Raw genomic sequence first — 25,176 nt, 5'->3', positions numbered from 1 at the left:
TCTGGTATTCAGTCAGAAATCCTAACACATCTTACTTTCTTTTGTTTATTTATATTCTTTAGTTTTGTGCACACTTTGAGGAGTTGATTTAGAACAGGTTCAAACTGAAAAAAGCCTCAGCTGATGTTATCTCTGGGGGCTGGGGAGGGTGTCAGGGACATTTGGTGGCTGAGAGCGCGTCACTGCTACTAAATGACTCCGTTTAACACCAGCCGTGTCTCCGTGTCTCAGGCACTTCTGTGAAATGTTCTCAGAACCCTATGGTGACCGTGGCACACCCAGCAGGCCCGGCCAGCAGCCGCTGCCCACTGCCAGGGCCCAGCCACCCCGGCTGTTGCCATTCTTTCATAGGGTTTCCTTCATTTTAATACTTGTCATTTTTCTAGAAAACATCTGTTTTTATAAAACAAAGGAGGGGGAATCAAGTATTTTAACCACAAAGTATATATACTGGCTTTAGGCGTCCATCACTTCATTGACAAACTGAATGCAGAGAAAGCTGAAGGCAAGGAGGCTTTTGCGGATGTGGACCTTGAGCTGTGTGTTCAGGAGACGCACAGGCCTCAGGGAAGCTCACGCCAGACGCCAGCCACTGGGACCATGGCCTTGGCCCAAGAGTGGCATTTGTGGGAAAAAGAAAACTTCAAGAAAAACACCGCTCCTACTTCTCTTCCTTCTGGAAGGACGCAGAGGCATCCAGAGTAACTGCTCTGCGTCCACCAGAGTCACGTCTCTCTGGGAGGGCTGGGCCACCTACGCCAGCACCTGCTGCACCCCTATGTGGTCTGGCGAGCAGTGCCGGTCCCCACAGGGCAGCTTCTTCATCAGCCGCCGGAGCTTGCCGGGGAAGCTCTGGTTCATGTAGCGGTAGAGAAGTGGTGTCACGAAGCTGCTGGAGAAAGCTAGGAGTTTAGACAAATCCTTCGCAAAGTGCAGCAGCCCCAGGTAGTGCGCGTCCACGGGCTGCCCTCGAGAGATGAGCACTGTGTGCCCCAGCAGGACCAGATAGTGTGGCGTCCAGAGCCCAAACTGCGTGCACACGGTGGCCACCAGCAGCCTGTGTGCCGAGGGCTCCAGCCGGCCTGTGTCCCGGTCCAGGGGTGTGTCCTCCCTGCGGACGCGGGAGAGTAGCACCAGCGCATAGAGGGCAGCCAGTGCAGGCACCACATAACCGATGAACACCAGCGTGGCGTCGGCGGCTTCTGCGTTCTGCATCTTGGCGCACTCCAGCGCGCGGGTGGACACATGGCTGCAAATGTAGAAGAGCAGCGAGGAAAAGCTGGTCAGCAGCGCACCGCCCCACACAAAGCCGCACACGTGCCGCGTGTTGTACACGCTGGCCATGTAGGTCCGCGGCAGTGCACGCTCTATGTAATGGTCGAGGCTCAGCAGGGCAGTGGAGTACATGGCCACCAGTGAGGACACATTGAAGGGGATCTGCAGTGCCACGTGGACCTCACCGCCTGCGCTCCACAGTGCCCACTGGGAGCTCGGGGGGCCAAGCAGGTGCACAGGGGCCAGGGTGCTGAGCACCAGGCCCGCCACTGCCATGTTGACAAAGTACACATCTGGCATGGTCATGCTGGCCTTGCTGTGTAGGTTGGCCAGCACCAGCAGGGCGTTGTAGCACAGGCCCACTGGCACGCCTACCACCAGGCCCAGCAGCGACAGCAGTGACAGCCCCAGCTGCAGGTCCTGGCAGGCAGGCAGCTCCTCCACCAGCCCTGTGCCGTTGAACCAGCCGCAGCCCCACATGGCAGCTGGCGAGGCTCCGCGACCCTGCAGAAAGAAGGAACAGGTGGTCAGCTCGTGTCCCCTCCCAGGACCCTGGCTCAGAAGTGCTGCAGGTACAGGGGCGCCTTCTCGTGGCGCAGGAATAGCTGGAGACCACAGAGTGAGACTGCCTCAGGTGCATTTCTGTGAAAATGAAGTTGAGCATTGAAAAATGGCCGCATCAGGTCCTGACCGGGGGCTGATGTGGCTGCACTCATTTCAGCAGCTGGGGCTGGGTACCAGAGAGGGAGCCTGGCATGCCCCACATGCTCAGTCAGAGCCCACTGTTTGTGGGCTGCTGCAAGGCCTGGCTGGTCATCCTGACTTGGTTGGACGGGCCCCGCGCTATGATTCCTGAAGTTTACTAGGTGCCTGTGGTGTTCGGATCCTGCCAGTGCCAGGAGGGACAGGCAATGTGGACGGTCAGCCCTGTGCCTCCCTCCCTCCCGGCAGCCCAGGACCCGGCACCTTGGAGTCCTTGCAGAGCCTGGGCTCCAGGGAGGGTGACCTGTGGGTCACAGCCCACAGGAGGCTCTGGGGACATGGGGATATAGCCAGTCTTGACGTCACTGAACGAGAACCTAGCGGCTGGAGCCATCCTAGAGTAAGAGTTCTGCCCCCACCAAAGCACAGGCATTCCTCGGGGACCTGCAGCTATCTCGGGAAGCCTGATGTCCAGCATGTCATTTGGTCCTGGCTGACCACCTGCTCTCAGAGTGGATTAGAAAAGCATCTCAGGCAGACGAGCAGACGGCATCGTTCCTGTGCCCGGAGGCGGGAGCAGTGCAGAGGCTGGCTGTGGGAGCGGGTCCTCACCTGCCACCGGAGTCCTGCCACTGCAAGACCCACACCACACACGGGGCCACAGCAGGGTAGGAAGAGGAGGCTCGGGAGGAGGAGAGTGCAGAGGGGCCAGGGCCCGAGGCCCCTAGTGCCAGTAGCAGCGTGCGCCCCACAGCAGGCAACGTGGCCCTGGGGCTAAGCATGCAGGCAGCTGGCAGATGGGCGGGTGGGTGGATGTGGGAATTCCCATCCAGAGGCTGGCGGGCAGGACGGGAGGTGTAGGTCATTGTGCAATCCTGGTGAATGCCACCCAGCAGCCGCAGTGAGGGTCAGGTGGTGACAGGCATGCAGAGCTAGGCCATCGCCGGGTGTGCCCAGCCACAGTGCTGCCGCAGCACCCCCAGGTCCTGGCCCCCCAGCCCCTGCTTCTCACATGCTCACCTTGTCCAGCCCCTCGCTAATACATCTTGACTAGAACCTCCTGGGCCGGGCAGGCGGCAATCTGGGGGATGTTGGTAGTTGGGGGTGGGCTCTGGGCTCCACTCGCCGGGCCAGCACAAGCTCCAGACAGGATACACCTGCTCCAAGCACAGCAGCGGGGGCCATTGAGGGGGGAGGCGTCCGGGCTTCTGCGGGCTTCTCCCCTCCTGCTGCACCAGGGTCCAGAGGACGGGGTTCTTCGGGATTGTGGTCCCCCACACCCCAGCTCCTGCCTGCGAGGCTGCATGGCTTTGGCTGTCACAGAGTGGCAGCCCATTTTGAGGACGTCACTGCCCAGACTCCACTTGAGTCCCCAGGAAACACCGGCCACTGCGACTGAGTGTCAGTCAACAGCCTGGCCTGGCCTCACGGGGCGCCCAGGGCCCCCAGATCTATCCAGGGTCTGTGGTTAGAACATCCGAGCGGGAGGGCTGTCTCGCTGTGTGCCCTGTGTGCTGCCTCCAGCCACTGACAGGAGGGCACCCCTGGCCAGCCGCCTTTGCCTCACAGAGCTTGCCAAGGGCCGGGACCCCTCAGTGTGCTCCGTCTTGGCACCCCTTCATTCCCTAGAGATGCCGGCTGGTGGCACTGTACAGAGCCCCCCGCGTCCCCTCTCCCACCTGCGCTACACAGAGCCCCCCGCGTCCCCTCTCCTGCCTGCACTGTACAGAGCCTCCCACGTCCCCTCGCCCACCTGCACCCTCTCTGCGCTGCACAGAGCCCCCCATGTCCCCTCTTCTGCCTGCGGGCACCACAGGCTCTCACCTTTACTTTGTGGCCCGAGCCTCTTGGTGCTGTGGGCCCTGGACACTGTCGGTGAGCAGCATGGCGGGACAGAGGTGGCCACCAGAACTCCGGTGAGGACCTGCGCTGCTGCGCTTCTCTGCAAACCCGCAGGCTCTTATCAGCAGCACGCCTGGCCTCCTGCGCGTGCGTGTGAGGGCCCCAGGATGCAAGCACTTGTTTTCCTCTGGTAAGTTCCCCACAGGGCCTCTGCCTCCCTTGGCAGGCGCCGCCGCCCCTCCCTCCTGCTGTTTACAGCCGGGTTCCAGAAATGAGGGGCCGTGCTTGGACGGGACCGCACTGCAAAGCGAGCACAGCTGGCCTCTTGCCCCACCTTTCTGATAGCCTGGCTCCTGGGGATGTGGCCTCTCCCTGCAGGCCCCTGTCTGCATTGCTGCAGGGCGTCCTACCAAGAGCCCAGGGGCAGGTCAGGCAGACACGTGTCCAGGTCCATGCAGCCGCTCCTGGTGTTCAGTGTGCTTTAAATGTTGGTTATGAGCCCTTTTTTCTGTGAAGAAATCAATAGAAGGGTCTACTGTCGAGTGAAGGCCTGGCCGTACTCACTCAGCCCACAGGACACAGGAGCCCTTGGAGGCACAGCAGAGGCCGAGGGCAGGCTTGGGTCGGAAGCAGAGAGGGGAGCACGTGCATCTGGTGTCTCCGTGCACAGAAGGGACACGGGCATGGCCAGAGAAAAGCTGAGCCGGCCACACACACACAGCCTCCTGCAAGGGCTGCTCTGCTGGGCTCTCCTGCAGGTGGAACTGTGCGGGGCCAGCCTGTTGCCCACCGCACCCCTCCTTGCAGGGAGTCAGAGAGAAGCTGCCTGGACTGCTAATGCCTGCCCCGCCGTGAGGCCGAGCCAGAGGGAGGCGGCCAGCGTCTGTGAGGCTAAGAATGGCTTGATTCTTGGGAGGTGGTCACGTGAAGCAGGATCTGCTGGCATTTCCTCCCTGTGCTCACGTGCGTCCCACTCGCCGTGTCTGAGCTGGCCCTCGAGTGCGTGCTGTCACACCAGCCGGGACCTGGGAACGCTGGTCTCCAGGTGGGGTTCGGGTGGAAAGTTCTCCCGTGTGCATTTTTGTTTACTGGTAGCTGACAAATACTGAAGGATTTATAAGCTTCCAAAGCTGCAGGTTGTTCTCTGTGCAGTTCACCAGGTATCAATGATGAGGATGGTTTCTATTTCCAGTGAAGGTTACAAGCCAAATGGTACCTGTTTTCCTTCACTCTCCATCGGTTGGAAGGTGATGCGCTTTGCATGTTTTCCCAACATTCTCCCCGGAGTCCTCCTTTTACCAGGCATTACCTGGAGATCTTGGGAAGGAAGGTGGCTGGGGGCGGGTTGCTCTGTGGGCTCTGGGGGACATTCTAAAGCCAAGGAGTTCAGGTTTCCACCTGTGTCAGGAGCTGGGCTGAGAGGCATGGAAGAAAAGCAGGTCAGCAGAGTGTGAGGAAACCCTCTTCTCGGCCACACCTGGGTGGACAAGCCTCCATGGCCCACCTCCTCTCTGGCGGGGCTCATGGTAGGAACAGGGGTCCCTGGGAGTGCCCTCCAGGAGCTGGTTTGAGAGTATCCTGCCTGCGGGCTGTTAGCTGTGGCTCCCAGAGGAGTGAGCATGAGGTGTATGGTTTTTTTGTTTGTTTGTTTGTTTTTGAGACAGAGTCTTGCTCTGTTGCCCAGGCTGGAGTACAGTGGTGCAATCTCGGCTCACTGCAACTTCCGCCTCCCAGGTTCAATCAATTCTCCTGCCTCAGCCTCCCGAGTAGCTGGGATTATAGGCACCAGCCACCACGCCCAACTAATTTTATATTTTTAGTAGAGACAAGGTTTCTCCATGTTGGCCAGGCTGGTCTCAAACTCCCATCCTCAGGTGATCTGCCCGCCTCGGCCTCCCAAAGTGCTGGGATCACAGATGTGAGCCACCATGCCCAGCAAGGTGTACATTTTGCAGGCTGGGAGCCGCAGGTGGCGCCCACAGGACCACAGCGTGCCAGGACCTGGCGAGTTGTGTGAGCCAGTGTTCCTGCGTCTCCTGGTCACAGAAGACTCATGACGCGTGCCCGACCCTCACAGCCAGCCCAGCTCCCTGTCACTGAGCTGTTCCAGGCACATTAGCCAGGGTCCTTTCCTGCCCAAGGCTCTGGGCGCTGCCGTAGACACCCCTCCCCTGCCATCGCCGCACCTGCGTCCAAGTGAGGGTGATGGCGCGGGCCCCACGTGCCTGCCTGGCTGCAGAGGAGTTCTGTGGGAGCCTGGACTGGCCCAGGTGGGTGGAGCCTTCGACTCTTTGCCTGTCTGTGGTCCCCCGCTTGCCTCTGTGCCCCCTGCTTGCCTCTGTGCCCAGAGACTTCCTGTTCCAGGCTGCCAGGCTGTTTGGGGAAGCGGGGCATCCTGGAACTGGAGAACAATGGCCTGGCCTCTCCCCCCGCCAGGCAGGTCCGCTGTGGCGTCTTTCCCGTCAGCCACGCGCTCTGCTGACTTCCTTCAAGGGAAAGAGGAACGGGGAGCCAGGTGGTGGGAGACTTAGAGGCTTGGGGAGAGCCCAGATGAGCCTTGTCAGAAGTGGGCTCTTTTCCGACACGAAAGCCTGAGTTTGTTGCAGTGGCGATGAAAGATTCCAGAGGCTCCCTCCTCAGAAGGCAGGGGAGACAACAGAGAAGGGCTGCCTGCCCCCCAGCCCCGTGCTGCAGGCCCCTCCTGGGCCAGGCTTGAGGAGCAGAGCTGGCACGTGCCCTCCAGTCACCCATTTTGCTCTGAGCGCTGCCTGCCCAGCGGCAGGGTTGATATTCAGCCTCCGGGGCCCGCCACTGCACCCTCAGCCAGCAGGGACCCTGTGGGCCTCTCCTCCAGGCCAGCCCCACCTTTGCACTGAGAGACCACCGGCTTCTTCCTCAGCTCCTGGCCACCCTCCCAGGCCAGGCCGTCCCTGGCAACTGCTCCTTCCTGGCTCCCCTACCCCCTCCGCCAGGCCCTGCTCCTCCAGCACCTCCAAAGTCACACTGCTGGTTTCACTTCCTACGTCCCACTGTTACCACCAGCATCTCCCCCTGACACCCTCCCCCATGACTCAGTACCTGCCACCCACACGCAGGTCCCTCCCCAGGCCCATGTTGGTACCAGCACAAGCAGCCCCAAGGCCTCCCCCAGGGAGGCACCCAGGACTGGGCCCGTCTCAGGTGAATTTCCCCAGCCGAGCTGGATGCTGCAGGTCAGCCTCACCTCTCAGGAGGGCACGCCTCGATGCAGGCGCTTGCTGAGAGGCTTCTCACCCACTCAGCCTGGAGCAGGCCTCAGGGTCTCTTAGGGACAGTGACAGCATCTCGGGCCAGGAGGGGAGGGGCCGCAGGCAGCATCTTGGCTGGGAAGGTGGAAGGAGCTGGCCCTGCCTGGGCCTCAGCTGTCCAAGATGGCCCAGTTTCAATCGTTTTATTTTCTCTATAAGAGAATTGATTAATGACACAAATGGGATTCATCTACCCCCTCCTTCTCTTTCTATTTTTTTGTTTGGATCCAGGATCTCCCTCAGTCACCCAGGCTGGAGGGCAGTGGTACAGTCATAGCTCACTGCACCCTCTGCCTCCTGGGCTCAAGCGATCCTCCCATCTCAGCCTCCCAAGTACCTGGGACTACAGGCATGTGTCACTACAGCTGGCTAATGTTGTCATTTAACATTTTTTGAGACAGGATCTCACTATGTTGCCCAGACTGGCCTCAAACTCCTGGGTTCAAGTGACCCTCCTGCCTCAGTCTCCCAGTGTGCTGCGATTACAGGTGTGAGCCCCTGTGCCTGACCTGTTTTTGTTTTTTAAATTACTCTCATAAAAAGGGCCAGCCTTGCACCTACCACCCCTCCTTCCCAATCCAGTGGTGGCTGACATGCGGGAGATATCCGACCAGTCTCGTTTGGATGGGGTGAGAGGTCTTTACAGCTTCAAGGCCAGGCCCAGGCCATGGGCTAGCAGTGGACAGGAGAGGAGGGCTTAGAAGGCCCAGTGAAAGTCGGAGAGTGTCAGAGCCCAGGGCTGTCCTCAGAGTGTACAGCCAGCCTGGGAGACATGAGCAAATGTGCTCCCCATGCTGTGCGGGAAACTGCTGCACCCCTCACGAGCTCAGAACCTCAGCCTGCCCGGCTCAGGGTCTCCCAGCACCTGCTTAAGCAGAAGGGGGGCAGAGCTGGATGCCAGGTACACCCCAGAGGGCTGGGGCAGAAGTGACATTTCCACACAGGAATCCTGAGCGGACCGAGGTCAGGACCCAGTGTTGATGGGAGGCTGGCACCCCGTGTTCTGGGGGCAGCAGCTTCTCTGAGTGACGGGAAGGGGCCTGGGCCTCTGCCCACACGCTGCTGGTGGGGCCTGGGAGCTATATGAAGCCTCGGGGAAGTCCGGGTGTGCTGGTGCCTTCTGCGGCGCAGGGGTGGCCTCTGGGCCCCGTGAGCAGCCATCTGTGGGGCCGCGTACTCTCACTGAGGCCTCTGCTGGCCTGCGGGGTGACCTCCGCCAATCTGCCCATCCCCCTCTCTGATGGCACAGCTGCCATCTCCAGCGGGCTAGGGTGAGGCCCAACTAAGCAAGAGGCTGGGAAGGATGGGGTGGAGTTTCTTTTTTTTTTTTTTTGAGACGGAGTCTCACTCTGTCGCCCAGGCTGGAGTGCAGTGGCCGGATCTCAGCTCACTGCAAGCTCCGCCTCCCAGGTTCACGCCATTCTCCGGCCTCAGCCTCCCGAGTAGCTGGGACTACAGGCGCCCGCCACCTTGCCCGGCTAGTTTTTTGTATTTCTTAATAGAGACGGGGTTTCACCGTGTTAGCCAGGATGGTCTCGATCTCCTGACCTCGTGATCCGCCCGTCTCGGCCTCCCAAAGTGCTGGGATTACAGGCTTGAGCCACCGCGCCCGGCCGGGGTGGAGTTTCTCCGAGACCCCCTGAACGTCAAGCCTTCTGGGTTCCTGGTCCCGCCGAGTGCCTGTGGATGTAGCTGTTTCCGGAGTGCCCCTTCTTGGGTCCGGCTGTACCTCTGTGTCATCTCCTGAGCGGTGCTCACTCCTAACGCGTGCTTGTGGGGATAGAAGGTGGGGCCTTTTCTTCCAAGACCCCGTGCTGGGCTCCAACTGCGATTTCCTGGGAAGATGCTTCCTAGGCTGCGGTGTTCCAAGCCCAGGAAGGCTGCTGGGCCTCACTTCCTTGCAGGCTGTCCCGTGTCCATCCACCTGCACGGGGTGCAGGGACGCTGCTTGCAGAGCATCGCTTAGAGCTGGAAGTCCCAGGCTCAGGGCTTGGAGAAGCTGGGGCAGCTTGAGAAAGGAAAACCAAGAAGTGTCAGACTCCTAAGCCACAGGGACCGATGGGACAGGACCCTTAGTTGGCTTGGGCAGCCCGTCCAGGCAGCTGCCCCTGTTGACTTGGAAGTCCATGGACGCGCCCACCGCAGGTGGATGGCTCCCTGCTCTGCTCTGAGCCTGAGCAAATGCCCTGGGGATCTGTTTTGTTCCTGATCTAAACCTGAGTGTGTCCAGCTCCCTGGAGAGCCCCTGACAGACCGCCTGTGACTTTGGGCCACTGTGCCTGAGGAGTCACTGCCCACAGGGTGCACAGGCAGGCTGGGACGGAAAGGCTGCCCAGTGGTGCCGGCCCCTGTGTCCCTGCACAGCCCCCAGCCTGCAGCCCTGTGCTGACGGCAGGTCTCACACTGCAGATGACTCTGCTTGTGGTTCAGAGTGGGGCCCGCCATGAGAGCCCTGCCAAGGCCTGGCCCACCAGAAAGACCTGGCAGGGCCTGTGTGTCCTGAGCTTTGGGGGCTGACAGTGTGGGGCAGCTCTCCTTCACTGTCGGGGTCAGGTGGCTGCTGGCTGCTGGCTACTGCCAGGCCTAGCTGGTAGGAGGGAATCGGGAGGGCCCAGGTGCACAGCTTCAGCTGTCCCTGCCCGGGCTCCTCGCACGGGACCTTGGTGGCTTCTCTGTTATAGAACCCAGTACAGTGGTGCCCAAAATTTGAACGAAAACAGTCCTAAAACTGTTTTCCTACTTTGAGAAAGCACCACTGATTCTAGATGCTGCCTTGACCTCTGGCCTAATTCCTCCTACCTGACACGAGGGAACATTAGACAGGGCTTCGTAGTAAGCCTGCTTGTAGGACAGCCCATCCCCTGCCATCTGCAGGAGCCTGGGTTAGTGGCAGGCAGCAGCAGGAGTTGACATGAAGCACTGTTAAGAAACCTCCTCGCCCTCCGTCTTTCTGGGAAGGAAGTGGTTAAGGGCCTGGGCTCTGGAGCGGGCAGCCAGCATGTGTACTGCAGGCCAAGCTTTTCCAGTCCTGGCTTGCACACAGGTGTCTTTGCAGGCAGGTGACTTTCTTGCTTTGTGCCTCAGTTTCCCCAGGCTTAGGAAAATCCTCATTGAGACAGGAAGGTTAAATAAACCAACCCACGTGAAGCATAGGAAGGTGCCGGCGCTTGCTCCCTGTCACCAGCCCTGGCCTGGGATGATGACGCCTGCGGATCTTTGGTCTCCTCCCCAAATATGAAGGGCAGAGGAAACTGTTTTGTGACCTTTTACTCAGAATCTTTGTGAACAGACACGTGTGCAGGGGAACTGTGGGGCAGGGTGGGGTGACAACACCATGGGCCCCACACTGCCGGCGAACGTGGAGGAGGCAGCCCCCAGGATGCACCCTGTGGGTGGTGCTTTCACAGGGAGCACAGGGTCAGACGGCGGAGGCCGGGGGAGCGCACGGTCAGACGGCGGAGGCCTGGGGAGCGCACAGTCAGACGGCGGAGGCCTGGGGAGCGCACAGTCAGACAGCAGAGGCTTTGCAGAGTTTTATGGTCTTTATGTTCTGGATTCGGGCTTGATACCAACACAGTGAATTCCCGATGTTTCACTAGTACTAAACTGGAGTATAAACACTCGCTTCCCTGGCCTGTGTTCACCGCTTTCAAAGGAACTTGGGATTGGGAAGGAGAATCTGCTCCAGGGGTCCTGGTTCTCTTTGGTTCATAACTCATGAAAATGTCTGGAGCCAGCGTGTGGCTGCGGAGACCATGGCAGCGTGTGGACAGGGGCGACAGGACCCCATCAGGCCAGCTGTCAGGAGCATATTAAGTGAGACGTTGGCATCTTTCTTCCTATGTCTTATTTAAAAAGAGCGCAAAGTGCTATCAAGCAGCCTGTTAATAATGAACGTCTGTGAGCAGTGAGATGAACTTGGCTGAAACCCGGGGCTAACTTTGATAGGGTTTCCCAATAGAAATGGGCTGCCCCAGGCCTGTTCAGAAGCAGCAGGCCTGGAGACAGAGGAGGCTGAGTGTGGGGACGGTGACCACCCCCTCAACCTGAGAGGCACCTGGGTCCCTGTGTGTGTGTGAGAGAGAGAGAGCACAGTAGTGCCTGCACTGCACAGAGCTGGCAGAAACAGAAACCAGCAGAGGAATCCTCTGCTCCAAGGGGGCTGAATCAGTTTCACAAAAGCCATCACATTTGACGTTGCTGTTCCTGTTAGTCGGGAAGTTCTTTTCTCTGTTGCTCAGGGCCCTGTCAGAGCTGGGGCCAGCAAGTCCCACGCCCGGTGATCCCCGCGAAGTTTCCGGGTGCTCTTTTTCACACTGTCTTTTGTGGATGTTGATCCCTTGCCTAGAACACCCTTTCTCGCTTCCCCTCGTTCTCTCAGCAAACACTGACTCGTCCTTGACATTTTATTTTGGGCATCAGCACCCCTGGGAGCCCACCCCTGACCCCTGTTTCCACACCCCTCCGCCAGTTGTGCTGGGTTAAGCCTGTCTACACATCCATTTCTTTCTCCTGTACTTGGAGCTCTTTGCAGGCCTGGGAAGCTTTTATGTGTGCTGCAGCAGTCTGGCTGACTGTTGGATGAAAACCGTGGAAGGGGATGTATTCAGTGACGTAAAAGGCTTTTCCCCAAGGTGAGTGATCCGATTTCCCCACAGAGTAGAAAGGAGAGCAGGCAGGGTGGGGACTCAGCGTTTCTTATTGTCCCAGGACAGTTGTCGAAGCTTTAGAGCCTTAGATTTGAGTGGAAATAGAATTGCGAGGCCTCAGGCACTGCATCCTCAGAAGGATGGCAGGAAAGGAGTATGAAGGCCATGGCCAGCTCCCGGCTGAACCTGCCATGCACCATGAGACGCTCAACCTTGGGTGAATGTTCTAGAACAATCAAAATGCTTTCAAAATGACTCTGGAATGTGTATTTCCTTTTGTAGTAATGAACCCAGGCTTTAGCAACAATTAACACCCAGCTCTTGGGAGCCAGACTCTTAGGAAAGGCTGCTGTTTTCATAGGGTTTCAATGTGGAGAGCTTACATACACTGATTCCTATCTGTGCCTTCCTGGGCTGTGATAAGAAACGGTTCATTACGTAGATGGGTGGTTTTGATTTTTGTAGCCTTTTGCTTTTTACAATTCCAAACTGCAGAGTAGTGCAAGTAAATCAGGTGACTTGGCTCAGACTATAACCAAAGAGCATGCCTGTCTTTCTCCATGGATAATAGTGAGCATGTTTGTGGCTCCAGGAGGGCTCTGGGGGTTGAGACCAAGCACCTTGCTGGGCCAGTGGACCGGCCGGGCACCTGTGCCAGCAGCTATGGGCTCCAGTTCCCTGGAAGAAGGTGGAACAGCATTCTTTTGTTTACTTGGGCTTTTTGTTCCCTAACTTGGTGTGAGGCTAATTCCCTTTCCAGGTACAGCAAACCAGGGAAAAACAGAAACAAACAAAAAAGACTTCCTCAGAAATTCAAGGACCTGGCCAAGAAGAGAGAGTCTCCACTGCAGACTCTGGGCAGGCTTGGCCCCTGCCCGGGCTCCCCAGTCGAGCCCGGGTTTACTAGGCGTGGCCTTACCTGCAGGGAAGTGCTGTGAGCCACAGATCTTATCACCACCTTGGTTCTTTCCCAGGGAGGAACCAGCAGGTTATTTCTCCTCATCACACTTGCTGTGGTAGCAACAGTGGTCTGCAGGGCTTGCTCTGGTTCCCATTAAAATGGGGAAAGTCCTTGGCCTGTGCAGGAAGGGACCCGGGTATGGCTCTGTGGGGATGCACAGACACCTGCCCCACTCCACCCTGTCCCTCTGCTGCTCAAGGGGGTGTTTTGTTTGCACATGGAGGCTCCTGGGTAGACAGCACGCGTCTAAGAAACTGACTTCTGGTCCTGGGCAGCATCTCATTTTGGGATCTCAAATTAGAGAGAAAAGTTACTGTTCTACTCTCCAGACTGGGTCCCCTCTCCTCTTTGCTACCTACATGGTGTCTTGGGGTTCTGAGCCTTTGAGATCCCTGGACAGATGTGGCCTAATTGGGCAGCCTAATGCTGACCAGTTGGGCAGGCAGGTTAGTGAAAGTCCTGGAGAGCAGAGGAGCCGGCAGGCGGAAGAGAATGACTGGGAAACGCTGTTGAAAGAAAACAGCACCATGGGATCGTCGTGTGCATGACACGGTCAGCCAGGTTCTCTGGGCGAGAACTCCCTTCTGCAAAGGCAAGGCCTTGCTGTGGTTGGGTCTTTAAAGGCCAGGTGGCGGTTGTTTTTTCAGGATTCCAGATGACATCCTAGGGGCTGTGAGAGCTGCAGCTCCCCAAGGAGCCCCTTCTTCTCCCTGCCCCAGTGAGCAGCATGTCCCTCTTCTGACTGTAAGTTACACGAGCCTATTTCCCCATGCAGCGGTCTGTGCAGTATGCCATTTATTCATTGTATGATAGATATAATCAGCCTTTACATCCTAACCTAAGACCCACATGAGGTGCGTGCCCTTTACCCTTCTCTCTTCATCAGCCTACTAGGGGCTTATGAAGGGACTCCAAGTCAACTTTCATATTTACATTCTGTTCTAAGTCTGCATTCTTCTGTCCTCCATTCTCGGGATATGTCCATGCTGGCTAGAGAGGCAGGATGACACATGGATGTCAGCACGGATGTGTGTGGCATCGGGCAGTGAGCATCACTGCTCTGGCCCCGACCTCTTCTCTGTGAAAAGGCATAACAGTATTCAATACATATGAACTATGTTCTTAAGTCACTTGTCTTCAGAGGCCTTCTTCGTTGAGGAAGACACCAGGGATTCTGGTTGGGGAGCCAGGCCGTGCAGTAGTTCTTGAAAGAGCTGCACCTGTCATGGGTACTGTGAGCGTGCACTGGTCTAATTATTAACAGTGCCTCCGTTCACTCTCAATGGTGCCCCAGTTAGGACGATAGAATATCTCATCACCACTATGCGTGAGGAGCCTGGGAACATGGTCAGAACCATTTTACTCATACAAGTTTGCAGAGGCCTTTAAAGAAAGCCTCTTGCCCCTGTTACTGAATGCTGCCCTCTGCTAGATGCTGCAGGTAGCAAAAGATAAAAGATGTGCTGTTCCGTGTGGACAGGAGCTGGCTATTAAAAGTGGAATGGAGGACTCAAGTACATTTTCATAGGCAGGGAAGAGATCAAAGGTGACAGCCACTGCTCTGGATGACAAATATAGAATTATCCTCAGGTCCACCATGTAGCATGTGTGCAGAGATAAGCCACTGTGACCAGTCACATCAAGACACACAGACTGATGCCTAGTTTAGAGAACTGACTTGCCAGGTTTGTAATATTAACTTAATAGTGGGTTTCCTGCTGCTGGTAGTGGTGGTTTGGCAGCTGGAGAGCACTGCCTTCCAGTGAAGCTTTGAAAGAGCCGTCCCATGCCCTGCCAACTGTCCAAGACAATTGACAGCAGATCTGACATCTCCATGTAGACACAGTTCCAAAACTCACTTTAACACGCTAATCATAGAAGGGGCCGAAAGCAGTCACCATAGTGGCCCAGGAGAGCAGGATCAGTGGTGCCCTGTCGGACATGGGCAGGGCCAGTGGCGGCGCTGAGCCGCCTACGCTGGCAGCAGATTCAGCTGCCATCACCAGGTTAATGACCGAACGCCCGCCCCTGGGGCTCAGCTCCGAGGGCGGCCGGAGGACAGCGGTCCCCTCCCCGCAAGGGCAGGGCGCCCCGCAGTGGGCAACTGCCAGAGGACCCGAGTCCCATTAAGCACAGCGCCCGCCATGGGAGCCTCAGCAGCTCGGAGCTGACTCGCTCCCCAGGCGGAGACCAGGGTGTGCCCCATCTACCCCACCCAGGCTCCCGGGCCCCACTCACCGGCTTGCTGGGCTGCGGTCCGCGCAGTCGCCGCAGGGCGGGCAGCTCGGGCTGGAGGAGGCGGCGGGGCTCCCGGCCGGGCTCACGGCGCGCACGCTGCCCGGGGCCTGTGTACACACGTGACCGCCGGCCCCGCCCCCTGCCCTGGCTCCGCCCCAGGCCGCCGAGCGGCAGCGATGCCTGGCCCCGCCCCCAGCCTTGGTGCCGCCCTGGGCTCCGCCCCCAGCCCTGCCCTCGCGGCCAAACAGCCGGGGAACCGCTTGGACCAGTGTGGTCGCGGGGCGGTGGCGGTGGAGGCGGCGCTGGTTGTGTAACCTGAGACCAGCCATTTGACGAGCTCGTGCGCCTGAGATTCCCTGTGGGAGGACGCACACCCAGGGCTCTTGGAGTTTTTGAGAATTCTCTTAGTGCCAGTCCGGTTTCTTTTTACGGGCGCTGATGCCTGTTTTGCCGAGTCAGAATATACCCTAATCTGCAGGGTGCAAGCCCCCCGCCCTCCAAAGGAAACGAGTGACTGCAAGCTAGTCCTTCCAGGTACACCTGCCCCTCTTTCCTCCCCAACGTTTGCTTGCTGTTTCCAAAGTCATCAATTACTTCCTGGTTTTAGGAGTTTCTTTGTAAACGGAACACTCACAGGAAAGCCGTTTAAAGAAACACATTGTTTGTTGCCTGCTTACTTTTGTAGCTATTGTTACAAGTTAAACATGGGAAAAGTTGAAACAAGGACATTTACTCTGCTGTAATTTTTGAGGTGAAACAGTACCCCCTGCGGCACATTCTGGTTCAGGATCTAAGAACGTTTCTGAAAATCGAAGCATGTGGGTTGCACAGTTCCACGTAGACTTGCTGTGACCTGCAGGCCGAGTGGAACAGCAGCAGGAAGAATAGCAGCCACTGGCCCTCCGCTGAATGGTGCTGTGGCCCACTGTGTTCAGGGATGTACCTCAGCCACCTTCCTGGACAGGATGGCTTCCTGAGCATGGGTCAGAGTGGGACGTTGGGGTCAGCTTTCTATTCCAGCGAGAGGGTAGGGAGGGGCTCACCACGGACCATGCCTGCTGGTGTGACACTGACCTGCTGCCCAGCCCGGTACAAGGTCCCTGGCACAGTGGATCCAACCCGGGCCCTATGTGCCCAGAGGTGCCAGGTACTGCTCTTACTTGCCAAAGACAGTCACAAGCAGCTGGGCATATTCTGTGTCAGGTTCTGTTCTAAGCCTCAACCATTGTTTTAAGGTAGATTGGGCTGTATTTCATCAAACGTTAGACACAATTAGTGCTAGCTATGCCATTACTTTATGGATCACTAAAAAGAAGGCCATCCGCCCATTAAATTCCGACATACTGCTGATTTTAAGGCGCAGCCTCACGTGAGAGATGATAAAATGAGAGAGTATGCCTTAGAATCAATGAGCTAGGTCACTATATGCATGTTAATTTTTTTTTTTTTTTTTTTGAGACGGAGTCTTGCTCTGCCACCCAGGCTGGAGTGCAGTGGCCGGAACTCAGCTCACTGCAAGCTCCGCCTCCCGGGTTCATGCCATTCTCCTGCCTCAGCCTCCCGAGTAGCTGGGACTACAGGCACCCGCCACCTCGCCCGGCTAGTTTTTTGTAATTTTTAGTAGAGATGGGGTTTCACCGTGTTAGCCAGGATGGTCTCGATCTCCTGACCTCGTGATCCGCCCGTCTCGGCCTCCCAAAGTGCTGGGATTACAGGGTTAATTTTTTTTTTTTTAAAGACAGAGTTTCTCTCACTTTGCCCAGGCTGGAGTGCAATGGCACGATCTTGACTCACTACAGCCTCCACCGCCTGGGTTCAAGCAATTCTCCTGCTTCGGCCTCCTGAGTAGCTGGGATTACAGGTGCGTGCCACCAGGCCCGGCTAATTTTGTTTTTTGTTTTTTTTTTCAGTGGAGACAGGGTTTCACCATGTTAGTCAGGCTGGTCTCGAACTCCTGACCTCAAGTGATCCGCCCGCCTGGGCCTCCCAAAGTGCTGGGATTACAGGCGTGAGCCACCGTGTATTTTAAATTTAATTGTGAAAACTTAAGCAACTTGCCCCAGGTCACACTGCAGGCTGTGGAGCCAGGATTTGAACCTAGAGGTACTCTGGCCTTTAAGATCAGGGTTTGGGACTTTGGGCCCTCCTAGCAGCCTGCCTAAGAGAAGCTTCGTTATCTCCATGGTATAAATGGCCCAAGACCTCAGAATCACTGGTCAGAGTATGCACGTCGCTGTCTGGTCCCTGTAATGCCAGGCTCTGTGGGTCCTACCCACAGGGGTGCTCTGTGGCTGGGGAGTGCTGGAAGTTAGCTTCCTCTAAGCCACTGAGCTTTCAGGTCACCGCAGGCCACCTTACCTGCAGAGACTTCCCATGCCAAGCAGGCCAGCCCTGCCAGGGAGAATGGCAGAAAGCTCGTGTGTGTCCTGGGGAGATCTGAACCACAATAAGTACTCGTAGCTGGGGGTGTAAACACCCTCCAGAGGCTGCAGCTTTGTACCCAAGGGTCCCGGCCAGCCCCTGTACAAGACTCAGTTGATAGGGGTAGGGGTAAGCACAGATGGGGGTGTGGGGGGTGCGTGGCCCTGACTCAGCTTCGCGGTTGCACCCTAGTCTAGTGTTGATGTTTGAAGTCATGGGGGTGGATGTGGCCTCCCCTGCTTGGCTGCTGAGGGCATTTGAGGGCAGTTGTGTGCTCCTGGCCTGGGGCCGTGCCTCTGTGGCTGTGTGCGCTGTGTGTGTGGTGGCGAGGGGGGGGGAGTTGCCCTAGTTGTGCACCTCACTCTGCAGCCCAGCGCACTGCCGAGGCTCTTGCCATGCAGCCACATGTCTTACGGAGATGTCGGGGCCGCCTTTCCCCTGCTGTGTTCAGGCGGGTCGGCAGGCTTTCCTGGTTATTCTGAGTGGCGGTCGGGAAGGTCAGCTGCACGCCACCCAGGGATCCAGGGCTGCTGGTCAGGAGCTGGAGAGGGGCCCAGCTGGCCTGGGTCTGTTTACTTTTGGGCTTTCTCAGGGTGGGGGCACGGGGAGTGGCAGGAAAGGCTGGCTGGCGTTCCCCTTGGAGATGCACCTGCTCTAGTGATTGTGTTTGCAGAGTGAGTCCGATACTGTGTGCCACGCTGATCAAGGACAAGGAGTATTTTACAATGAACTTCCTAGTTCTTGTGAGTGTGGCTTGTGACTTTCTTTGTTATAAGGCACACCCTGACGTTACAGATGATAAAATGAGAGTGAGCCTTAGCATAAGTGAGATAGTGTGTAACGTCTGACACTGTGGATGTATTAATAAAACTTGGGGTTGTTCAGAGCCCCTGTAAACAGCAGTAACATTAGTAAGGAATTGTGGAGGGCCTGGGCACAGCCCAGGTCCTCTTCCCTGGAACGCAGAGCCCAGGTCCTCTTCCGCGGAGCACAGAGCCTAGGTCCTCTTCTCTGGAGCACGTGGCCACCACCTTGCCATGCAGGGGCCTCCCTCCCTCTCTTGCACTCTCTCCATTCTGTCTTCCCAAATTCCGTCCACACGGCTTCCAGCGTGGACCTTTTCCACGTTCTGCAGAAGCAGCTGTTCCTACAAGGAACATGGGAGGTGTCCAGCATGGGTCTTCAGCGTACGGCGGAGCCTCTGGCCTCGGGTTGACCCCGGGAGGCACCATCAGCTGGAGGTCCGGCGTGCAGCAGCCACTCACTTATGGAGTGCGGCTGCAGCCGGCACGTCTGCCGTTGCTCATCCTCCCAGCCCTGCTGCGAGCTGCGCCTTCTCGTTGTTTATGTGTTCTAGACGCTAGGCTTTTGTATACGTGTGGTTTGTAAATATTTTGTTCCAGTCCATAGCTTATCTCTTACATCCTCTTAATGAGGGTTTTGCAGAGAAAAGGCTTTTTTCTGTTTAATTTTGGTGCTCATTTCTCCATTTTTTTTTTCTTTTTAATTTTAAGGATCTACTTTTGGTGTCATGGTTAAGAATTCCTCATTGACTCCCAGATCCCAAAGATTTTATCCTACATTTTCTTATCAAAGTTTTATAGTTTTACATTTGACATTTAAATAGATGATCCATTTGAGTTCATTTTTTGTGAGGTTTAGGTTGTTGTTTTGTTTGTTTGTTTGTTTTTGAGACAGGGTCTCACTCTTGTCATGCAGACTGGAATGCAGTGGTGCAATCATAGCTCACTTTAGCCTCGAACTCCCAGGCTCAAGTGATCCTCACCCCTCAGCCTCCTGAGTACCTAGGAGGACAGGTGCGTGCCACCATGCTTCTCTAATTTTTGAAGTGTTTTGCAGAGATGGGGGTCTCACTGTGTTGCCCAGACTGGTCTTGAACTCCTGGCCTCGAGCGATCTGCCCACCTCAGCCTCCCAAGCAGCTGGGAATACAGGTGTGTGCCACCACACTCAGCCATTTTTGTTTTGTTTTGTTTTGTTTTATAGACTCTTTTAAGAGCAGTATTAGGTTCACAGCAACACTGAGCAGATGATGGAGTTTGCATACACACCCCCCAATACATGCATGGCCTCCCCCATTACCAACACCCTGTATCCCGAGCAGTGCATTTGCAACAGTGATGACCCTCCGCAGCCACATCACGATCACCCGAAGTCCGCAGCTCACAGGGGGTCCCTCTTGGTGTGGCACACTTTGTGGGTTTTGATAAATGAATATCCACCGTGCATCCACTATTACAGCACCATACACAGCAGCTTCACTGCCCCAAGAGGGCCCTGTGCGCCGCCCATTCATCCCTCCCTCCCGACCACCACGGATCCCTTTCCTGGCTCCATGGTGCACCTGTTCCAGAATGTCATGCGGTGGGATCCCACAGCGCACAGCCTTTTCAGCCGGCGCCTTTCACTTCACAGAATGCTGTTAAACTTGGTCATGTCTTTTCACGGCATGACAGAGCCTTTCTTTTTAGTGCTGTCTGGATGGACTACAGTTACCCACTCCCCTACGGAAGGGCATCTTGGTTGCTTCTAATCTGTGCAGTTATGAATAAAGCTGCTCGAAATAATCTGTGTGCAGGTTTTCTTGTGAACCTAAATTTTCAGTTCATGTGGGTGAATAGCAAGGGACACATTTCCTGAATGCTGTGGCAAGATTTTGCTTACTTTTTAAGCAACCACCAACTGACTTCCAAAGTGGCTGTGCCATTTTGCAGTTGCTTCCACAGCGATGAGTGCGTTCCTGTTGCTCCACATCCTCGTCCGCATTTGGTGATGTCAGTGTCTGGATTTGGGCCATCGTGACAGGTGTATGGTACCTCACTGCTGTTTTCATGGGCACTCCCTCGCATGGAAGGATGTGGGGCGTCTGGCCCCATGCTTATTTGCCATCTGTAAATCTTCTTTGGTTCAAGGTTTATTGTTTTCCTGTGGATGTCCCGTTGTTCCAGCACCATGTGTTGAAAAGATTTCTGTCTCCATGGAATTGCCTTTACAAACTTTGTCAGAAATCTGATTGCTCCGTTACTGGGTTTACATACACTCAAAGGAACATAAATCTTTCTACCATAAAGACGCATGCATGTGAATGTGCACTGCAGCCCTGTTCACAATCGCAAAGACATGACACCAGCCTAGCACTGTTAACAGTCGCAAAGACGTGACAGCAGCCTGGCGCTGTTCACAGTCACAAAGACGTGACACCAGCCAAAATGCCACCAAAGGCAGATTGGATGAAGAAAATGTGGTATATTGCCAGGCACGGTGGCTCATGCCTGTAATCCCAGCACTTTGGGAGGCCGAGGCAGGCAGATCACAAAGTCAGGAGATGGAGACCATCCTGTGAATGGTGAAACCCCATCTCTACTAAAAATACAGAAAAAAAAAAAATTAGCCAGATATGGTGGTGGGCGCCTGTAGTCCCAGCTACTTGGGAGGCTGAGGCAGAAGAATGGCATGAACCCGGGAGGCAGAGCTTGCAGTGAGCAGACATTGCGTTACTGCACTTCAGCCTGGGCGACAGAGCAAGACTCCGTCTCAAAAAAAAAAAAAAAAGAAAAGAAAATGTGGTACATATACACCATGGAATACTATGCAGCCATTAAAAAGAATGAGAGCTTGTCTTCTGGGAACTGGATGGAGCTGGAGACAATTATCCTTAGCAAACTAAGTCAGGAACAGAAAACCAGATACCACATGTCCTCACTATAAGTGGGAGCTGAATGATGAGAACTCATGAGCACAAAGAAGGAACAACAGACACAGGAGTGAACTTGAGGCTGGAGGTGGGAGGAGGGAAAGGAGGGTGGAGGGTGAGAAGAGGGAGAGAAGGCGAAAAGTAACTAATGGGTACCAGGCTCAGTACCTGGGTGATGAAATAATCTATACAATGACCCCCATGACACAAGTTTTTCTGTATAACAAACCTGCACAGGTACCCCTGAACCTAAAATAAAATTTTGAAAAAATCACATTGCTAACATGGGGCACCTGCTGGATTCACTGTTCCCTGTTCCTCTCTGTGTCTCCCACTGCCCGTGCCGCACCACAGCTGTCCCATGACCCAAAATCAGGCACACAGTTCTTTCTGGTCATCCTTTTTCAGCGCTGTTTTAGCTATCCTTGTTAATTTGCTTTTCCATATACATTTTAGAATAATCTTGTCTTTACCTACAGGGAAAAAAAAAAAAAAAAAAAACCCTGAAATTTATGGTAGGAGTTGCATTAAACCTGAACCTCAATTTTGGGAGAATTTATGTCTTGACTATGCTGTCCATTCTGTCCATTAACACAATGTCTGTCTCTATTTATTTGGATTCTTCAAAGTTTCTTTCATCAGTGTCTTGTGGTTTTCAGAGTTTAAGTCCCATACAGGCATTTGTTAGATTTACAGTTAAGCATTTCCTTGTTGGTGAGCAGTTGTAGGTGGTGTTAGCACGGGAAGGCCAGTTTCGGCTCCGACTGTCTGTGGTCCTGCCCGTGCCCACCACCGGCTCCCTGTCTGTGGTCCTGCATGAGCCCACCGACAGCTCCCTGACTCTCTGTGGTCCTGCACGAGCCCACCGCCAGCTCCCTCTCTGTGGTCCTGCATGAGCCCACCGCCGGCTCCCTGTCTGTGGTCCTGCGTGAGCCCACCGCTGGCTCCGTGTCTGTGGTCCTGCGTCAGCCCACTGCCGGCTCCCTGACTCTCTGTGGTCCTGCATGAGCCCACCACCGGCTCCCTGTCTGTGGTCCTGCATGAGCCCACCGCCGGCTCCCTGACTCTCTATGGTCCTGCGTCAGCCCACCGCTGGCTCCCTGACTCTCTGTGGTCCTGCGTCAGCCCACCGCCAGCTCCCTGTCTGTAGTCCTGCACAAGCCCACCGCCAGCTCCCTGACTCTCTGTGGTCCTGCGTGAGCCCACCGCCGGCTCCGTCTGTGGTCCTGTACGAGCCCACTGCCAGCTCCCTGTCAGTGGTCCTGCGTGAGCCCACCGCCGGCTCCCTGACTCTCTGTGGTCCTGCGTCAGCCCACTGCCGGCTCCCTGACTCTCTGTGGTCCTGCACGAGCCCACCACCGGCTCCCTGTCTGTGGTCCTGCACCTTCTGAACTCACAGTCCCAGGATTTATTTTGTAGATTATCTGAGATTTCCTGCATCAACGGTCATGCCGCTTGCAAATAGAGTGTTATCTTTCTTCCTTTCTGGTCCTTTTCTTGCCCTGTTGCCCTGGCCAGCCCGATGTTGGACAGCAGTGGGGACAGTGGGAGGGTGGACACCCTTGCCCTGTTCCTGGCCTTGGAGGAGCGTCTGCAGATGCTCCTTACCTCACTGAGGAGGCACCTCCATTACCGATTTCCTGGGTGTTTACCACGCGTGGGTCTTGAACTTTGTCACATACCCCCTGCATCAGTTGATGTGACCACGTGGTGTTTCTTCTGTAGCCTGTTGATAGGATGCATTCTATTGACTGATTTTTTTTTTTTTTTTTTTTTTTTTTTTTTGGAGACGGAGTTTCACTGTTATTGCCCAGGCTGGAGTGCAGTGGCGCAATCTCGGCTCACTGCAACCTCCGCCTCCCGGGTTCAAACTCCTGCCTCACCCTCCCTAGCAGCTGGGATTACAGGCGTGCGCCACCATGCCCGGCTAATTTTTGTGTTTTTAGTTGAGATGGGGTTTCTCCATGTTAGTCAGGCTAATCTCGAATTCCTGACCTCGGGTGATCCGCCCGCCTCGGCCTCCCAAAGTACTGGGATTACAGGCATGAGTCACCGCACACAGCCCGATGGATTTTTAAATAGTGAGCCAGCTGGCCAGGCATGGTGACTCACGCCTGTAATCCTGGCACTTTGGGAGGCCGAGGTGGGCGGATCACAAGGTCAGGAGATCAAGACTGTCTTGGCTAACACGGTGAAACCCTGTCTCTACTAAAAATACAAAAAATTAGCCGGGCATGGTGGCGGGCGCCTGTAGTCCCAGCTACTCAGGAGGCTGAGGCAGGAGAATGGCGTGAACCCGGGAGGCAGAGCTTGCAGTGAGCGGAGATCGCGCCACTACACTTCAGCCTGGGCAACAGAGCGAGACTCTGTCTCAAAAAAAAATAAAATAAAAATAGTGAGCCAGCCTTCTGCCTCTAGAGTCAACTCTACTTGTCATGCGTGGTGTGTGACTCTTTTTCCATGTTGTTGAGTAGAAAGTTTGCATCCATATTTATGAGGGATATTAGTCCATAGTTTTGTTTTTATCTGGTTTTGGTATCAGGGTTATATTAGCTTCACAGACTGAGCTGGGCCATGTTCCCTCGTATCGAGGTAGTGGTAACTCTTCTTTCAGTGTGTAACAGACTTGCCGAGACTGCGTGGCCTGTGTCAGCACTGCGAGTGCACAGAGGAGAGGTCCTCCAGCTCCCTGGGGCCCCCAGGTTTCCCAGAGAGGGGGTATCCCGGCAGGGTAGTGAGGAGCGTGCAGGATTGGTCAGGCAGACGGTGTGATTGGGCTGGAGGAAGGATGCTTGGGGCAGAGGCGCTGCCCACGTACGTGCAGTACCCTAGCATCGTGCTTTTCTGGCAATACCTCCTGGTGTTTTCGGGACCTGCCGATGGTGTGGTTTTCCTGCCGCTGCCTCTCATGGACGGACTGGAGCAGCCCAAGGGCGCTACTGTCACCTGGGCATGCTTGGCAGTGTGGGTGGGTGGCTGTGGCCTCTGCTCACAGGGGCCTCCCGGGCCTCACACCCCCGCAGTGGATTCCCGTGATGCTACGAGAGTGATTTGGCAGACAGGAGCCTCACCGAGGCCCTCTGTGGCACCTTCTCTGCTCTGGCCAACAGTAGATCCACCTGCGGGGGCTTCATCCCCAGCCCCAGGTTCCATCTCAGAGACCTTATTTTCAGGCGGGCCGAGTGCGAGGGACATGTTCGGGCAGCCCCGTGGGCCGGGAGCAGTTCTCTGGATCTGGGGCCCATTTACCCTGCGTTGTTTGGGGCGTGGCATGTCTGGGAAGTGGGGCCCACTGACCACCGGAGCAGGGTGGTTAATTAAAAGAACGTGTCGGACATAGTTATGTCTTTCTTGAATGACTCAGAATGCTCCACATGGCCTCGATGCCTGGGCCCAGCTTTCGAAGGCTAATTCTTATTACCTGGGGAAGGTTTGGTGACCAGGTTGCTCTCACCCCCTCGGCACGTCCCCACAGCCACCCTGCACTCTCAGCCCCTTCCCTGGGTGGTGCTTGCTGGCCGTCCCTCCGCCTGGACCACCCTGTACTCTCAGCCCCCTCCCCGGGTGGTGCTTGCCGGCCATCCCCCCACCTGGACCATTCTGCCCTTCCTGCAGGTCTCTGGTCTCTGCCTAGGAGCCACCTATGGTGCGGTTCCCTGACTTCCTTCCTCCCCCGACCATTTTGAATCTCAGAAAATAAGCCTACCCTTAATTTTTCTCCTCAATATTATTACAGCCTCAGCGTAGCCTCTCCATAGGCATGCATCTTTGTCTTGTTCTGTCCAGACACGTAGCACGTAGAGCAGCATCCCATATAGGGAAGCAGCTCACCAGCTCTCTGGGGTGCCTTCCTCCCCTCTTGGCCCCTCCTCCTGGCCAGGACCTGCCGAGCTGCTGGGGGAGGGGGCTCTAGAGTCTCAGTCTGGACCACTGGCCACTGATGCTTCAAGCCAAGGCAGAGGGAGGGCTCCCTCCTGGCTACTCCACCCTTGAGACTGTACTAGGTACAAGGGGCCCTCAGTCGAGCCTGGGTGGATGTGTGGACTGGTGCATTCATTTAGGTGGTTGGATGTGCCGGTGCAGTAAA

The 25,176-nt window shown here is 56.0% G+C and overlaps 2 protein-coding genes across 8 annotated transcripts in view; one reads left to right on the top strand and one right to left on the bottom strand.

Moving 5' to 3' along the window:
• Nucleotides 1-25,176, top strand: part of C3H7orf50 (chromosome 3 C7orf50 homolog) — a 126,233-nt gene that overhangs the window by 72,942 nt on the left and 28,115 nt on the right. The window lies entirely within an intron of this gene.
• GPR146 (G protein-coupled receptor 146) lies at nucleotides 35-16,033 on the bottom strand. Of its 7 annotated transcripts, none has more exons than XM_025379304.1 (3): nucleotides 16,029-16,033; nucleotides 3,802-3,909; nucleotides 35-1,779 (listed from the first exon to the last, which is right to left on the bottom strand). In XM_025379304.1, the coding sequence occupies exon 3, from the start codon at nucleotides 1,753-1,755 to the stop codon at nucleotides 754-756; it is 1,002 nt and encodes a 333-aa protein (XP_025235089.1). In that variant the 5' UTR covers nucleotides 1,756-1,779; nucleotides 3,802-3,909; nucleotides 16,029-16,033; the 3' UTR covers nucleotides 35-753. The 7 variants fall into 7 exon arrangements, with proteins under 7 accessions (XP_025235089.1, XP_025235092.1, XP_025235091.1 ...); XM_025379307.1 differs by lacking the exon at nucleotides 16,029-16,033 and adding an exon at nucleotides 2,998-3,137 and having other exon boundaries at nucleotides 3,802-4,418; XM_025379306.1 differs by lacking the exon at nucleotides 16,029-16,033 and adding an exon at nucleotides 2,990-3,134 and having other exon boundaries at nucleotides 3,802-4,418.

The sequence above is a fragment of the Theropithecus gelada genome, chromosome 3, assembly GCF_003255815.1.
Source record: "Theropithecus gelada isolate Dixy chromosome 3, Tgel_1.0, whole genome shotgun sequence".
In the NCBI taxonomy this organism is placed as follows: Eukaryota; Metazoa; Chordata; class Mammalia; order Primates; family Cercopithecidae; genus Theropithecus; species Theropithecus gelada.
The sequence above is the reverse complement of the archived record's forward strand: the minus strand, read 5'-3'. Positions and strand labels throughout refer to the sequence as shown.